The 16,458-nt window shown below is 48.7% G+C and overlaps 2 protein-coding genes across 3 annotated transcripts; one reads left to right on the forward strand and one right to left on the reverse strand.

Annotated features, from left to right (window-relative positions):
- The first annotated feature begins 313 nt into the window (after positions 1–313).
- Positions 314–6,719, forward strand: LOC310701711 (uncharacterized protein). 2 transcript variants are annotated; one of them, XM_083493003.1, is made up of 4 exons: positions 317–1,307; positions 2,140–2,260; positions 4,236–4,340; positions 5,343–6,719. In XM_083493003.1, the coding sequence occupies exons 1-4, from the start codon at positions 1,251–1,253 to the stop codon at positions 6,290–6,292; spliced, it is 1,233 nt and encodes a 410-aa protein (XP_083349129.1). In that variant the 5' UTR covers positions 317–1,250; the 3' UTR covers positions 6,293–6,719. The 2 variants fall into 2 exon arrangements, with proteins under 2 accessions (XP_083349130.1, XP_083349129.1); XM_083493004.1 differs by lacking the exon at positions 4,236–4,340 and having other exon boundaries at positions 314–1,307.
- Positions 6,720–10,515: 3,796 nt separating this feature from the next.
- Positions 10,516–15,226, reverse strand: LOC310701745 (uncharacterized protein). Its single transcript, XM_083493069.1, has 2 exons — positions 14,216–15,226; positions 10,516–12,253 (listed from the first exon to the last, which is right to left on the reverse strand). The coding sequence occupies exons 1-2, from the start codon at positions 14,859–14,861 to the stop codon at positions 11,742–11,744; spliced, it is 1,158 nt and encodes a 385-aa protein (XP_083349195.1). The 5' UTR covers positions 14,862–15,226; the 3' UTR covers positions 10,516–11,741.
- Between the last annotated feature and the right edge of the window lie 1,232 nt (positions 15,227–16,458).

A 16,458-nucleotide genomic window follows, 5' to 3' on the forward strand; every position in this document is an offset into this window, starting at 1 on the left:
GCTTCGTACGTTAGACTTTTCCAGCAGAGCAGATCATGAAAAGAGCCTTGTTGATACAGGACAAAGGCCTGTCTGGTCTACGTACATAGTGTCGTTGTTTTGTCGTTGAAAGTTAAGAGCGTTGCTACTAGCGATATATTGCAGTTTCTACAGCCTACGTATAGTAGGGGTATTCAAAAAGAGTCTCATAGTGATCCCATAGCTAAAAGTGGATGCCAGTAAATGTGTCCTCTTTTTAGCTCTTCAAAATATGGTAAGCCTATCTGCCAGAGCCTTCTTGTTTGTTTGTTTGTTTGTTTGTTTGTTTGTTTGTTTGTTTGAAATTTATTTGGTTTTTCCAATTAAAATTTTACAGTCACATGTCCAACTTGCAACATAAAAACAAGATTCCAAGGAATCTCTCGGACCTCCCTCCTCCCCTTTGTGGGTCCTATTGTTCATCATTACCTCCTGCACCTTTTATGATAATCCAAACCCTTTTACCTCTCCATTGTGTCCAAAATTCACCATTAAACTGCGAATGATATTCCAGTCCTACTAATGACTTTAACTGTTTACAATTGTTTTTAAGATAAGTTATAAATTCTCCCCATTCCTTATTAAAATTTTGGGCTTGCTGATCTCTGATTTTTTTGGCCATTTCGGCATAATCCATCGACTTGATCTGCCATTCTTCTCTGGTAGGGACTTCATTCCATCTCTGGGCCAATAACAGCTGCGTCACAGCTGTCAACCTTCCCTTTTTTGCGGGAAATTCCCTTATTCCAGCGCCGTTTCCCGCTGCTTCCCGCCGCTATCCCGGATTGTTAGATATCCCGTAGACTGTCCCCGGGACAGGTGAGGCTGCTGATCCCTTATTTTCGAGGCTGCTGATCCCTTATTTTCCACCTGAAAGTTGACAGATATTATCTGCCCAGCCGTGGTCGCATGTATAGTCTTATCTGCTCCCTTTGGGATTTCAGCACCTAGAATTCCTGAGCCTTCTTGTTACTTAGAAAGGAAAATGTCTCGGAGCTTTCCTGGTGGCGCCACCAGAGGGAGCTCAGGAGCCGGGGAAAAGGAGCGGTGGACGTGGCTGCCCCGCTTTCCCCTTTCGTCGTCTTCGCCAGCACTGAGCTTCCGGGGTCAAGCGCGGTGACATGATGCGGAGTTTCCCCGGGTGCCTCCCCAGCCTGGGATGACGCTGCCTTGGTTCTTGTTCGTCCTGCGCATGCTCAGAGGAGGAAGCGGCTCCGGCTGGACCCAGAGGGATGGAGATGGCGTCCTTAACTCCCCGAGGAGTGGGAGCAACTGCAGCCGGCTTGAAAGTGAGCGAACTCCCCCAAAGAGTTCAGGAAAGTCCGTCCCCCACGTGGTTGTTCAAGAGAGCATGTGCGGGTGCGGATATATGAACCATACAAACAGGCGGCAGGCAGAAAACCAACAGGCGAAGCTTTCCCACCACCTCTTCTTCCGCCTTTCATCCCTCTCTTACCCACTTGTTCCTCCAGCTTAATTTTTCCCTTAAAAAACGGCTTCTGCGGCTTTCCACAGCTGCACAACGCTTATGGAAACTCTATTTCCATGCAGGAAAGCCGCTGCACCTGCTGAATGCCTGCCTGCCAAGCTGCTGTTAATGGCACAGGAGTGAGTGGGCGGTCGGGCATGGATTAGATCTTTCGGAGCATTGTTGGAAGAGGGGCTGTGTTCTCTCTTTTTTTTGTATAAGCTTGTTAAATTTTCTGTTTAACAATTTAAAGTACTCATATTTACATCCTTAAGATATCAATGACTTCCCTTCTTCTCTTTCCATGGTTCATTTTACATATCATAAATCCCTGCATGTTTTACAGAAACTATACCATTCCGTATTCCATTATGACATCCATCACAACTTATTTACAGTGTTGAATTTAAATTCAACAGGGGGATGTGTTCTAACATTCTGGTTGCGTTCAAGCCAAGGGCCTATCTTGCCCAGCATCTGGTTCTCACAGTGGCCTTATGGGAAACTCTCAAGCAGGTTCTTGGTCAACAGGCATAGAATTGCAGAGTTGGAAGGGATGAGGCCCTTAGGGACTGTCCCCGTCACAGCCTCTGGCAGAGAGCCGGTGGAGCCATCCAGAACTCCATTTGAGGGTCGCTTTCTCTTTGCCGCAGGTGATGTTTGAGGATGTGGCTGTATATTTCTCCCTGGCCGAGTGGGCGGAGCTAGCCAAATGGCAGAAGGACCTCTACCGGGCTGTGATGGTGGACAACTATGAAGCAGTCACCTCTCTGGGTAAGGATCTCCCTTGCTTGTGTGTGTGTGTGTGTGTGTGTGTGTATGTCCTGTGGTGTTCCAGAGAGTCTGGAAGCAGCAGAGAAATAATGCTGGTGCCAAGGTTTGCAGAGGGGAGAGCCCCTCTTTCTTGAACTGACCTTGGAGGCAAACGTAAGGTTTTGCAATCTGCAAATTGTAGTACAGGCACCAGCCTGAAACATTTTGTTTGAACCAGCATTTCCTCAACTTGGATATTTCCGTTCCACCTTAAAAGGGAGCAGGCTTTGTGAGTCACAGAGTCTGCGTATTTCCTGTTCACAGGATGTTTATGTTTTCTATTGCTTTCGTTTTCACTCTGTGTCGGAGACACTGACACAAGCAGTCATGTCTTTCTTTGTTCTGATCAACGCTGAATAAAACTTGTAAATAATGCTCTCCTGCGTGTGACTTCTGCTGTGCATTATCTGCTGATAGAGTGTGCATGAGCTCCGGAATGTGGCAAGATATTTTCTAGAAACTCATGCCGCTAATTGCTGATACTGCGTGACTACGGGAGATCGATGGATCGTCCGGCAGATGGCTTGGGGCCATGATGGACTTTGTCTCCCTGGCAGTATCCCAACAACAAGAGCATCAGAAAAGCTTGTGCTGCCAGTTAAGGCCAAAGAGGCCACCATCCTGTTGTCACCAGATGCCCCGATGGGACGCCTGCAAGCAGTGGAACAGCAGCAACTCTCCCCATTTGCAATTTTATTTATTTGCATTTATTTCCTTCTTTTTCTCCAAGGAGCTCAAGGTGGCCCTGTGCTTCTCCACCCCCACCCCCTTTAATCCCCACACCACTGCGAGGCAGGCTAGGCTGAGAGGCAGCCACTGCCTCTAGGTCATGCAGTGAGCCCCCTGGCTGAGTGGGAACCCAAACCTCAGTCTCCCAGGTCCTAGTCCAGCACTCTAACCACTTGTGCACCACACTGGTTCTCAATTCCCTGCAACCCATATTCAAAAGCACTGCTGCTTCCAAGTGTGGAGGAGGAACATAGCCAAGAGCCGTAAGCATTCCAATCTGTGGGCAACCCAATTCATGCACCTTGTGAGCCCTTCTTGAATCCTAGGAAAATGCAGCTGGTGTGTTTGTGGATTGCTGTTGCTGCTCCCTTAACTCAGCCACGAAAGGGAAACGAAAACATGCATCTCTGGCTATCGGCTTCCTGGCTGGATGTGTGAGTGAGCAGCAGTGCCTCCCCTCTTCCCCCCAGCAGCACGCCCCCCCCGAATAGTTGCCACCCCACTGAATCAGCCTAGCCTGCATGCTTGGCTTAGTCTGAGTTCTTACAAACGTGTAACGGGTATTACTACTTCTTGTTTATTTATTTTATGAATCTCTTTCCACGTGCATCTCAAGGCAGCTTACAAATAAGTCATAGAAACCAGCTAGAAATTGTTTTCAAAATTATACAACCCCCTCCTTAAAGTAGAGACTTTGTGTCACTAGAGCTGGAAAAGCAGAGGGTGGGAATCTTCAGAGGTTTCAGGAAAGTGCAGCTAGGAGGTGCCTGTCAACATCTCAAGGGGGATGCTGTTCTATAGATCAGGGGCAGCCACGGCAAAGGCCCTGCTCTGAGGTTTTTGTGGCACGTGTTTCTGTAGCGGCTTGGAAGAGACACTCTTCTGCAGAACACAGTGATCTGCTGAGTGTTATAAGGGATAGGAACAATTTTCTGCCATCGTGCTTGGACGACGTATTTGTAAGGGAGGTGCGGTTTCCTAGTGTGGTACAGTGGCTAGAGTGTTGGTCTGAGATTCCCCACTCAGTCACGAAGCCCCCTGGGTGACCTTAGGCCAGCCAATGCCCCCACCGCAGGGCTGCTGTGAGGATGGAATGGGGAGGAGGGGACCCTGGCACGCCACTCTCTGCTCCTTGGAGGAAAAGGCTGGTACATAAATGTAAGAAACAAGTAATGAGTAAAGTTGCTGTCCTCTGCTCCCACAACAGGGCACCTGTCCATCAAACCGGAGCTCATCTGCAAAATAGAGCGCAAAGAGGAGCCCTGGATGGAGGAATCCCTAGAATCCCTCAAATGGAAGAGACCCTGGTTGGGTGAGTTGATTTAAGGGGTGGTGGTTTTTGCCTTCCTCAGCCCTTTAAGGGTTCCCTGTTAACTGGTCCTTACCAGTGTTGTGATCAGGCCGCGTGACACTGGCCTCGCCGGTAATGGATAACAGACATTCCACCTCTCTTGCTCTGACTGGCAACATCTTAGGACACGGACTAGGACTTGGGGGAACCCCGGTTCAGATCCCCCCTCCCCATTCACTGATGAAATTAACTGGGCAGATTTGAGGCAATCGAGTTCTCTCACCCCCGCCTACCTTGCAGGGTTGTTGTTGTGAGGGTAACATGGGAGGATGGGCCACATCTGTAATCACAGAAACTAAGTAGTTTTATGCAGTAGGGTAATTCCAATCCATCCTTTAGGCCAGTAGTTCTCAAAGGCAGGAGAGAACGGCAAATGTGGTGGGAAGTCAAGGACAATCAAATAAACATTTACACATTTCAGTCTAGTCTAGTCCCAAAATATTTTTTTGTTGTTTGTAGAATATGGATCTCTTTTCAAAATGAGAGCTGAGAGCATCAAGCGATACTGCAAGCTCACACTTCTCATTGAGTTTGTATACATACTTAAGGTACATCTGTACCTTATAGGCTCGTTTATAATCATATTTTGGCAATGATTTGTGTTTTTATGTAGCTGCATTGTTTTATACTTTCTGGACACCCCATGATCATATTGTTGAGTTGTGTTCTATGCTATAAATAAAGCACTGCTAGGAGCTTTTTCTTTTTGTTTGCCACTGCATCTCTTATCAATAAAAAAAATTCAGTGTGGTGCGAGCAAATGTTCATTTCCAAAAGCAGTGCTTCTCAAAAAAGTTTTGAGAACCACTGCTTTAGCTGTCATGACTAATGGGTCATTAGCAGACCATCCTCTGTGAATTTACCTTTTAAAAAAGCTAATGGCTTTTTTTCTGGAGAGCTACAGGTTCCCCAGCCCTGGGTTAGGGCAGTATCTTCTCTAAAGCTTTCAATTTTTCCCTGCAGTCCTCAGGCTGAGTAACAACATGAAGCAGAATTCTCATCGGGAAGTTTCCAGGGTGACGACACTGCAGAATCCTGAGCCGGGAGAGACTTTGGACAGCCGCTTGCCTCGTAGATCGGTGAGGCGAATAAATGTGGAGAGATTCACTGAGCGCTGCCAAGGTTTTAAGACTCGGAAAGGACCCAGAGTCCATCAGGACCAAGGGGGAAGTAGGAACGCACATGCCGTCTGCGGGCAGAACAGCCAGAAGCATCTGAGACGCAAGGCAGACGAAAGCCAGAGCCTTTGGAAGTGCCCCGATTGCGGGAAAGGGCTCTCCAATCAAAACGCCTTCAAAAGGCACCAGAAATCCCACACGGGCGAGAAGCCCTACCAATGTCGAGAGTGTGGGAAGAGCTTCATGGAGAGCAGCCACCTCACTCAGCACCAGAGGATCCACACGGGAGAGAAACCCTACACATGTTTGGACTGTGGGAAAAGGTTCACTCAGATCTCGCACTTCATTCACCACCGGAGGAGCCACACGGGAGAGAAGCCCTACGGCTGCCCCGAGTGCGGGAAAAGCTTCAACTTCAAGTCGGCTCTGATTCGCCACCACCGGATTCACACGGGAGAGAAGCCGTACGAGTGCCCCTTGTGCAGGAAAAGATTCAACGTCAGCTCCCACCTGGCTCGGCACCAGAGGAAGCACCTCAAAGAGGCAGCGCTCGAAGCCGTAGAGGGCTTCAGAGGAAACCCGGTCTTTCTCGGGCGCTGCGGAGCACCACGGCCGTACGACTGCATGAACTGCGAGAAAGGTTTTTTCCGGAGCGGAGACCTTGTGAGACACCAGAGGATCCACACGGGAGAGAGACCCTATCTGTGTAGCAAATGCGGGAAGAGCTTCAGCTACAAATCCAGCCGCCTGAGGCACGAGGCAGGACACATACGAGGAGTTGCCCTGAAGTGCTAGATTTCCTGAAATCGAGAGGAGCTCTCCAGCTTTGGTGATGGGATTCCCAAGAATGCGACATGCAGAGACTTTCCTGCATACTAATAACAAGCAAAGCGGCAAAGGAATTCTGCAACTTCAACATTTTCTGCAATCAGAATAAATTCTGCAACCAAAAAATGGACAGTCTTTTTCCCGAAGTGCACTTAATTTGCACACCTTGTTCTTTCTGCACATGTTTGTTACTGAGAATTTTTGTAGAGAATTTGCCTCTATATCAAACTCCTTGTTTTGTTTTGTTACAAATTAAGCTTGGGGGGTGTACACGGGGTTGGAAAGGAGATTGCGATTCTCATAACAGATATGAAGAACCCTGCCCTGCCTCCACCCGATCCCAGCTGCAAAAATAAAGAGGTGCAGTTAAGACTGTCTGCTGTTGACTTGGAAATGGCACACATTTCTTGGAAGGTCACAAAGATTCCGTGCTATTTAAGTGTCCCTTCAACCAAGCAAAGCTATACAGGCAGAGGGCCTTTCAGTGGTGGGGCCCGCCCTGTGGAACGCCCTCCCATCAGATGTCAAGGAAATAAACAACTATCTTGACTTTTAGAAGACACCTGAAGGCAGCCCTGTTTAGGGAAGTTTTTAATGTCTGATGTTTTACCGTGTTTTTAATATTCTATTGGGTTATTATTAATAAGAGTTATTATTATTATTATTATTAATTATACAATCCCCCCAGCAGTTCTCCATCCCCTTCTGTATAACAACACCTTGAACTTTGTAGCGATCCAGTTGTGAACCCAACTAGAAACTTGGGGTATAGAAAGTTCAGCTAAAGCAGGATCCTGAAGCAGATTTTCACATTCTCTCCCTCTCTTTAATGTGAGAGAGATTCCTGCCCAACTCTGCTCAGGAGTCAAGACCAGATTGGGGAAATTTGCAGTAATTGGTAAGCAAACTGCGTAAGCCCGCAAGAGACGATGCGGGGAAATAAAAATCCTCTTCTGTCGGAGCTCAGGTTTGTAAATAAAATCTGAAACACAGCAGACAGAGACAACCATTGGGACTAAGTGCGCAAGGTTGGCTACAGGGGAGGAAGCAGGATCCTTGCCTCTCTTAACCGTTGCCTTTTTGAAGCGCACTACGTAAGCGCTTAGGGAGGAGCAGACCAACAGCAACATCGCAGAACATAACCTTGTCATTGCAGCAGCGTGATGGGGGCATTACAGGTAGGTACATCTGTCCCTGTGCTTTGGAATGAGAAGGAATGTGCTTTTCTCTGCCTTGTTCCACCCCGTAATGGCTTTCAGGTGTACTCCGATGGGAACCACAATGAGAAACTTAACTGCCGTGCAAAGACCAAAATCCTGTCTCTGCCCCTTAGGCAGAGATGCAGCTGGAGAACAAATGTTTAAAATATTCCTGTCTTTGAGCAGGACGGTGAGAACGTGTTTTTTGGGGGTGACCGCTGATTTTATGCCAGATGCCAGAACTGTTCAGCTCTTGTGATCCAGCCCAATGCCAAAATGGAGAAAAGAGAGAGATGGGGGCGTCCCACTCACGTTTGGCTGTGGCCCCACGTGCCACCCACATGTGGTCCCCTGCAGCCCTTGGCAGGAAAAAAAAAGATCCCCACTCCTGGACTAAAGCCACAGTTCTCACTTTGGGTGAGAAACGTCCTGGGTTCAATCCTCAGGCAAGCGCATGCATTGTAAATACAGAGACTCCATGCAGATAGTCATTTGAATGCATCGTGATTTAAATTCACAATGGGTATGTGCTGTGGGAATGGGGGTAAGGAAGTCAATTTCATCTATGAACTTAATGCACACATATTTAGGAGTAATTCTCTGGATGTTTTTTTTTTAAAAAAAAAATAAATCAAGACCCTATACAGTAATTTTCAAATTGTTCTCCGTTTCGTCTTACCTGTGGGCTAAGCCCACTGAAATTACTGTACAAAAATGCCATTCAAAACATGTAGCTCTTCAACAGAATACTGCTTGGCACATGATGCAGCAGAGGGCCAATCATTGGAGTTTTCCTTTCTAGGGCAAATTTTGTGAGTGGCAAGTATTCTGCATGCATATGCGCGAAAGGATATATATAATCCAAATGCACACACCGTAAGGAATTCACATTCTACCATCCGAATCCAGTTCATACAGTTTTAAGTAGAATTGATTGATTGATTGATTGATTATTTATTTAAAATGGGGATGAATCAGAAGGGAGGGGGAGAGTTAAGTGGAACTGGAAAAGCACAGAGGAGCAGGGGGAAATCAAGGCCAAGGCACCCTCCAAAGCATTAAAACCATGCCCCCTTAATGAAGGAGAATTCTAGCAAGCCCTCATAAACTAGGCAACCACCATTTGAAGAGCCAGACACCTGGGTCGTTGTTTTTTAAAGATGATTTTAAAGCTGAAATTCTTGCACTGCCGACTTCTTGTACCAAATGCTGCATGTGCGACTGATCCCACAGATGTGAAACATTTCCTACACACTTGGAAATAACACCCTGAAACAGACCGTGAAAGTGGACTGCCCGCCACTTGCTTTTAAACACTTCCTCCCTCTGCACCCCATGCTTTTATCTACCCCACTTGGGAGACCGAATGCACACTGCTTTGCCTAAAATAAAAAAAGTAAGAATCAACAATCCTGGGCCAAGAAAAGTGGCATTCCTTTGCCTTTATAAATCAAGCAAACATACCCAGAATCAGAATTCTAGAGTTGGAAAGGGACCACAAGGCTCTTTTGCCGAACTTGAGTCTCATGCTCTACAGGCTGAGCTATCCCAGCAAGAATATATTATTATTATGCGCCACTGATTCTGTTTCAGCTAGTTGCAGAGAGGAGCAAAAATCTATGCACGGTGCTGACTGCCTCATCATCCCTCCTGTGGCATCTTGAGATTTCTCGAGGCATGAATACCTGTGCACTGCCAAGTCCATCTCCATAGCATTAAGGGATGGATAGAAATCTTAGGGCACCATCCACCCATCACTTCCAAATCCTTCATGGGCTTCAGTTTCAAGTTAATAATATGTGCCCCACTCTCAGTGCAATAATTGGGACTTTACTGTGGCAGGAGTGTAAAGGGAATACTGTACAGTGGTACCTTGGTTCTCAAATGCCTTGGTACTCAAACAACTTAGAACCCAAACACTGCAAACCAGGAAGTAAGTGTTCCGGCTTGCGAACTTTTTTCGGAAGCTGAACATGCTCCGTTTTGAGTGCCACGCTTCCATTTCGAGTGCTGCGCTGAGGTCTGTCTGTCTTTGCTATTTATTTTGCGTTTTTGTTTTCACGGCTCTTTTTTGTTTTGTTTTGGTGACTGTGTGGAACCCTGTTCTGCTACTGATTGTGTGACTGCAGTACAGTGGTACCTCGGGTTACATACGCTTCAGGTTACAGACTCCACTAACCCAGAAATAGTACCTCGGGTTAAGAACTTTGCTTCAGGATGAGAACAGAAATTGTGCAGCGGCAGTGGGAGGCCCCATTACCTAAAGTGGTACCTCAGGTTAAGAACAGTTTGAGGTTAAGAATGGACCTCCGGAACGAATGAAGTACTTAACCTGAGGTACCACTGTACATTGTTTATTGCTTTCATTTATGGATCAGCAGTCTCGTTAGATAGTAAAATTCATGTTAATTTGCTGTTTTAGGGGTTGTTTTTAAAAGGCTGGAACAGATGAATCCATTTTGCATTACTCTCTAATGGGAAAGCGCGCCTTGGTTTTGGAACGCTTTGGTTTTGGAACGGACTTCCGGAACGGATTAAGTTTGGGAACCAAGGTACCACTGTAAATGAGCTTTTAAGGATATCACCTGTAGCTCTCCAGATGTTGCCAAACTACACCTCTGATCACTGGTTATGCTCGCTGGGGCTGATGGGATTTGGGAGTCCTACAACATCTGGGCGGCCACAGGAAAGCTACCCCTGCTCTGGCAGCTTCAGGGCGCAATGGCACAACTCTGCTTCAGACCACCCCATTTCTCACAGCTGTACAGTATCACACCAACCCACACATTCAAACATCATTATTAGTCTGAGGAAAGCCACAGTTGACATGTGGGGTGGATGGGGGGGGGGAGACAGACCCTGCCCCTATAAAAGGGGCAGTGTCTTTTGCCTCTGGGAAGCAGACAATCAAGGCTGGAAAGCAAGACTTCTTCCCTCTAGGTCCATCCCCATTACTTGGTAAAGGAACGAGCGACAAATAACACAGACACATAAAGCTTCAGCTTGGGGATACCTGAATGTATTTTGCATTCCAGTGATTTGCTCTTGCTACAGAACCAAGAGAGATCCCTGTAGATACCACAAGGCCCCAGGCCTTTAACTCGGCTGTAGGAAAAGTGAAGGTTTGGAGCAACAAGTTAACACTTTTTCTAGGCTTTTAAAAAAAACAAAAACAAAACCCACACCGAATTACATGATTTCTCTAACTTGTGGACAGATGCGAGTAGTGGAGGGGAGGCAAAATCTGGCTGAGCTTGTTGCTACAAAGCTAGAGGAAACATCCCAAAGTAGATTTCAGAGAGCAATTCAAAGTATTGGTGCTGATCTTTAAAGGAGTGTCTCCAGCCCCATCGCTCAGCCTGAACACTGAGGTCCAGCTCTGAGCGCCTTCTGGCAGTTCCCTCATTGCAAAAAGTGAGGTGACAGGGAACCAGGCAGAGGGCTTTCTTGGTAGTGGTGCCTGCCCTGTGGAACGCCCTCCCATCAGATGTCAAGGAAATACACTCACTATCTGTCTTTTAGAAGACATCTGAAGGCAGCCCTGTTTAGGGAAGTTTTTAATGTTTGATGTTTTACCGTGTTCTTAATATTCTGTTGGGAGCAACCCAGAGTGGCTGGGGAAACCCAGACAGACGGGCGGGGCATAAATAATAAATTATTAGAATAAACTGACTTGTTTTTAGTGTTTAGACCTTCCTGATGGAGCCATTCTCTCACCTATGCGTGAGGAGGCCTGAGCTGAGTGCTCCAGCTCAGCTGTGTATGGTTTTAACCAGCCTCTTTTGTTTCAGACAAGAATGGAGTTTTTTTATATAGCAATTACTTAGGAACCTTTTGCCATTTTGTAACCAAGCAACATTTTACTGCCTTTGCAACTTTGTTTTTATTGCTGTATGGAAAAGCACATGAATCTGACCTTTGAAGAATTTTGTAAGTAAACCAGTTTATAACTTACTAAATGTATGGTTGATCTTTGTGCTAGGGAAGCGAGATACTCTGGAGAGAACTATTAAGAAGGGACATTTTGGAATTCATTTGAAAGGGTTTTGACATGTTAAATCTCTGCTGAGGCTCTCCCACCGGAGAGTGCTTGCCCCAAAAGTGGGTCTTGGCTTCCAGGGTTCCAACAGTTTCCCCCCTCCTTACTACCCCCTCCTTTCTGCCCAGCACGGTAACTATATATACTAATGCCCACCCCTCACAAAAGGGGGGGATAATTATTTGCTACCCTCCAATTCCAAGAAGTTACCCCCTCCACTCTGCTGTGCCTGGCGAGGCTGCCGTTGTATACTGCTTGTCGAACGCAGGACCTCCGCGACGGACACCACGGCGTCAACCATGGGGTGGAGGATATCCCTTGTGCGCCGAAGCTCCGCCTCAATCATGTTGAGCTCCTTAATCCTAATCTCCCTCTCCAGATGGCTGTCCCTGGCCCTCGCCTCTCTATCCAGCTGGGCCTCCCTTGCCCTGGCTTCGCGGTCTAGCTGGGCCTCGCGTGTCCGGGCCTCCCTGTCCAGAAGCATCTCCCTCAGCATCGCCTCACGGAACTCCCCGGCGCTGATCTCGCCCCTCTCATGAAGCGCCTCCATAGTCTCCCAGGTCCGCCGGTAGTCGGTCATGATCTCGTGCATCATTTCTTCGTGGGACCGCCTCTTCCTCTCCCGCATGGACGCCATCCTCTCTGCTGTCGTCAGGGGGCGCCCCAGGGAGTTGTCTCGCCTGCCTCTGCCTGAAGGGAGACGGGAAGCAAATTGTAATCTCTGGTGATTGCAAAGGTTTTTTTTACTAATCGCTCAGCCCCGGCTGGCACGGCTGCAAAGGGCAGAGAATAGCAGGTGGCTAAGACTCCAGATTCATAGAATCATAGAGTTGGAATAGACCACAAGGACCATCGAGTTCAACCCCCTGCCAAGCAGGAAACACCATCAGAGCACTCCTGACATATGGTTGTCAAGCCTCTGCTTAAAGACCTCCAAAGGAGGAGACTCCACCACACTCCTTGGCAGCAAATTCCACTGTCAAACAGCTCTTACTGTCAGGAAGTTCTTCCTAATGTTTAGGTGGAATCTTCTTTCTTGTAGTTTGGATCCATTGCTCCGTGTCCGCTTCTCTGGAGCAGCAGAAAACAACCTTTCTCCCTCCTCTATGTGACATCCTTTTATATATTTGAACATCCCTCTTTCCCTTTGGGTTAATCAGGGGAGCAGGGATTTACAGAAGCCTGAAGCTTTGCAAAGGGAGAGCAAGCTAGCACTGGGGCTGGGTGCAGGGGTTATAAGATGACTGGCAGGTGGTTTGGCCCGCTGGGCCAAAACACATTCCCCACCCCTGTGTTATCGAGGGCCTCACTAGCGCCAAAGAGACCCGGGTTCAAGTTCCCCTCAGTCACAATGCTCGCTGAGTGGCCTTGGGCAAGTCACTGCCCCTCATCCTAAACTGCATCAATCACATGTCTGTTCTAAGGATGACATGGTATGTAGGAGAGAGCTATGTACTGAATTCCTTGGAGGAAGAATGGGATAAACATTCAATAAAGAGCAAGTTTCTTGTGCTGATCTTTAACATTGTCAGGAGGAGGCCCCATTCCATTCCCTTGTTCCTGGATGCCAGGGCCCAGACTGACAATGTCCCACAGAGCAGTATGAAGCACATATGCGCTTGCCTTGAGTTCCAGGACAGGTGGGATATAAAAATAGAAAAATAATAAAACGAATAACCCTAGTTGTATGCTGCCATGTGCCACTGGTGGCATTATGTGGCAACACGAGAAAAGGCTGTCTTTGTAGTGGTACACCTGGTGCTGAAACACGGTTTGCCCAGGCATTTTCAGTGATTCAGGGCTGTGCTAGGGAGCCTGCTCTATGGTTTGCGCTTCCGATTTACAGCTGTTTCGAATGTGATCTTATGGAATCTGCATCTCGTACCCTGTCCTGGGATCCACTGAGGTGAAGGGAGGGTTGCAAATGCTCTTAATAAAATCGTATCTAAGCCACAGTGGCGATTTTGTTTGGAAGGGTTTATAATGCAACCAAGCGTCATAATACATCTGCTGCCAATAATCAATGTCATTGGTAGCATAGCTGATATCATATCACCTGTGGAATCAAGTCCACTGAGCTTCTCGCTTTCTGAGAGCCTTTCCCCACCCTCTCAGCCAGCCAAACCCGCCCCACAGACACTTTCCCTCCCGCCTCCATTTTCTGTCCTTCCTATACCCCTTGCTTCCTTTTTCCTGCCTGCCTGCCAGCTTATCCCACCATCCAATCAATTTGCCAGGGTGGAGCTGCCCTCGCCCGGAATGAATGCTGATTGGCTGCAGGGATGAAAATCTAAGCAACCTCCTCCCAGGCTCTTTCAGAGCTTCCCAGGCCCCCTCCCTCTCACATTCTGACCAAAATTGGCCAGACCTAGACACACAGCACCATATGGCATTCCCGGCTAACCGGGACGGTTTGCATAGCATCCAGCCTTACGCAGCCTCCGCTTCCGAGACTAAATTTCACGTCAGTTCCTCTCTGGCAAGGCACATCTAATTCGGGTCTCTAAACAGGGGGAATTCAGGTCATGCCACCCTACCCCACAAGAGCCCAGAATTGTTCTTGTCAGTTCCCGCAGCCGGTTGACACCTCGCCGGCCAAACAGCCATGAGCACCCACAGAAAGGCCACCGCGGCAACACAACATTTGCTCACCAGCCACAGAATGGTGCCCATCTTCGCTGGGGCCAGCCACCGGTTGCCCGTATAAAGGCAGAGATTTGTCTCTGGGGCACTCCTCCCCTATTTTGGTTTCAATCACATCCGGGTCGCCGGCCACCAGCTCTCGCGAGACCCCGAGGTTCGGTTCCGTTTCGGTGTCCGTGTCGGCGTCCATGCTCGAGAGCGTGTTTGGCGGCGTCATCTGGTTGCCTTCCTCTTCGGAGACCTGCGCCTCCATGTCCTCCGCCTCTTCCGTTTTCACCACCACCCGGGCAGACCCGTCCATGCTCGGCAGGCTCCGGTTCGCCACACCGTCCATTTCTCCGCCAAACATCCGGTCCAGCTCTCGGAAGTAGCGGCAGGAAACCGGCTCGGCGCCGGCGCACACCTGCGCGTCCTTGGCTCTCCGGTAGCTGCGCTTCAGGTCCCGGGCCCGGTTCCGACACTGCGAGGCGTTGCGCTCGTGACCCCTGGCGATCATCTGGGCCGAGAGGTCCTCGTAGATGTCGCTGTTGGGGGGCCGGTTTTCGATCCACCTGAGAATCAGCAGCTCGCCCCAGAGGGCGAGGAAGTTCCGCGTCTCCATCTCTGACCAAACCGGGGCGCGGGGCTGCAAGCGCTGGCGCGGCGTATGTGGCATGCCTGCTTTGGCCTAGCCAGCCCAGGATTATCAGCACTGGACTCCAGGCAGCTCCAGGTGCCCCCACTACCTGAGAAGTGCCAAACTTCCCTCAGGAGACCCAGCAAGCCACAGCTGGAGGGAAAGAGCCCACAGCTTGCATGGAAGAGGAAGGCACCAGAAGAAAGCCAAGATGGAACCTTTTGCACCAGCGAGTGTTCACATGAACAGTTGTTAGTCAGTAGTAACGTCGTGGGCGGAGCTTTGGCCGGGACTTGCAAGGATCTCTTTCGGACACTTGGCATGGCCAATCCCGCCTCGAGGCGTCACGGCCCCCAACCCACCGAGTGGCTCCTTCCAGGGAGAGGTGGAAGCAGCTGCGCCAGCGAGCCAATAGGCCAAGCGGAGAGGCGGAGGCTGCTGCTGCAAGCAATGGATCCACCCTGCCTTTGCAGACAGGAAAAGGAAGGATTCCCGGCGGCGGCGGCGGCTTCCCGCACACCCCTTTGCTCGCCTCGTCCGCCTTTGCGTGCTGCAAGCGGTGGGACTCCATCGGAGCGCCTAGCAGAATCTGGGGAGGCTTCTCTCTGGAGCGCATTGTTCCTCTAAAGGAAAGCTACTGGGTCCTGCCCCCCCCACTCTCTCCAAGCCCCTGGATCTCTTGCTTTTCTTTCTGTGGTCGGGAGCAAGCAAAGCCATGTCAGCGTAAACATATATTTCAAACAGCGCGAATGTTGACCTTGGAGAACTGCTTGCAATTGCGCCGCTGTTCTCCCCCTGCTGGTTTCATTGGAAATCTGCAGAGCTGCAAAAAAAAGGACGGGTGCTCGCAAAACAGCAGCGACAGCCGCCCCTGGATCAGTCCCTGAAAGAGCGTTGAAGAGAAGCTTGCAAACTTTTGCAGTGGGAAGGAATGCAGCAAATGGTCATGGAGGGCAGCGGGATGGAAGGGGCGGGGTCCGTGCACCAGGGCTGCTTGCACATGGCATTGTGGAATGCTACCATTAATGTGTGGGGAGGAGAGGAGGAGTTGGGGGGGTGCCAGTGGGAAGCCGGGTGCGTATGGCGGGTACTGCAAGAGATCCCGATCTCCGCCTCGTAGAGTCGCTGATGTTCGCCTTAAAGATTTCTTACTCCGTTCCCCACGATTTTCAGACGCTTTGTTTTTGCCCTCCGGGGGGCGCCCAAGCTCATTTTGTTAAAGCTGCGTTATATATCATATACTATACAGTACAGCCAGATTGATAAAGGACTAGAATTTTCTCCTCCAATAGTTTAGACCTGGAATTAAAGTTTAGGAACCAGCAAACCTCCCAGAACCACCTGCTAATAACATTGTTTTTTATAGAGACGCCTACCCAGAAATTTAGACTGTTGCTGTGTGTTTTAATCTGTTTCGGGTTTGTTGCTGGTTTTATTTTTCTGGGTGTTTTAAATTATTGTTAAATCTTTTTACCTTTTCCGTGAATTGCTTCGAGGGTTGTTGTTGTTGTTAGCAGTGCATATGTTTCTTTAATGAACAAATAAAAAATAAAATATATGGGGGTCGTCGTCCCCCCAATTACTATTTTATTTTATTACTATTTTTAAACCAACCCAGATTCTTCCTCACCTGCTT

The sequence above is a fragment of the Podarcis liolepis genome, assembly GCF_965112155.1.
Source record: "Podarcis liolepis genome assembly, chromosome: 2".
NCBI classification, from domain to species: Eukaryota; Metazoa; Chordata; class Lepidosauria; order Squamata; family Lacertidae; genus Podarcis; species Podarcis liolepis.

What these genes read in the sequence shown, in the direction of transcription:
- LOC310701711 (XM_083493003.1), top strand. Translation starts at nt 1,251, where the DNA reads ATGGAGATGGCGTCCTTAACTCCCCGAGGAGTGGGAGCAACTGCAGCC. An exon ending in TGAAGCAGTCACCTCTCTGG is followed by an intron (nt 2,261 to 4,235) that starts GTAAGGATCTCC and finishes CTCCCACAACAG; the next exon opens with GGCACCTGTCCATCAAACCG. An exon ending in ATGGAAGAGACCCTGGTTGG is followed by an intron (nt 4,341 to 5,342) that starts GTGAGTTGATTT and finishes TTTTCCCTGCAG; the next exon opens with TCCTCAGGCTGAGTAACAAC.
- LOC310701745 (XM_083493069.1), bottom strand. Translation starts at nt 14,861, where the DNA reads ATGCCACATACGCCGCGCCAGCGCTTGCAGCCCCGCGCCCCGGTTTGG. An exon ending in TGGGCACCATTCTGTGGCTG is followed by an intron (nt 12,254 to 14,215) that starts GTGAGCAAATGT and finishes GTCTCCCTTCAG; the next exon opens with GCAGAGGCAGGCGAGACAAC.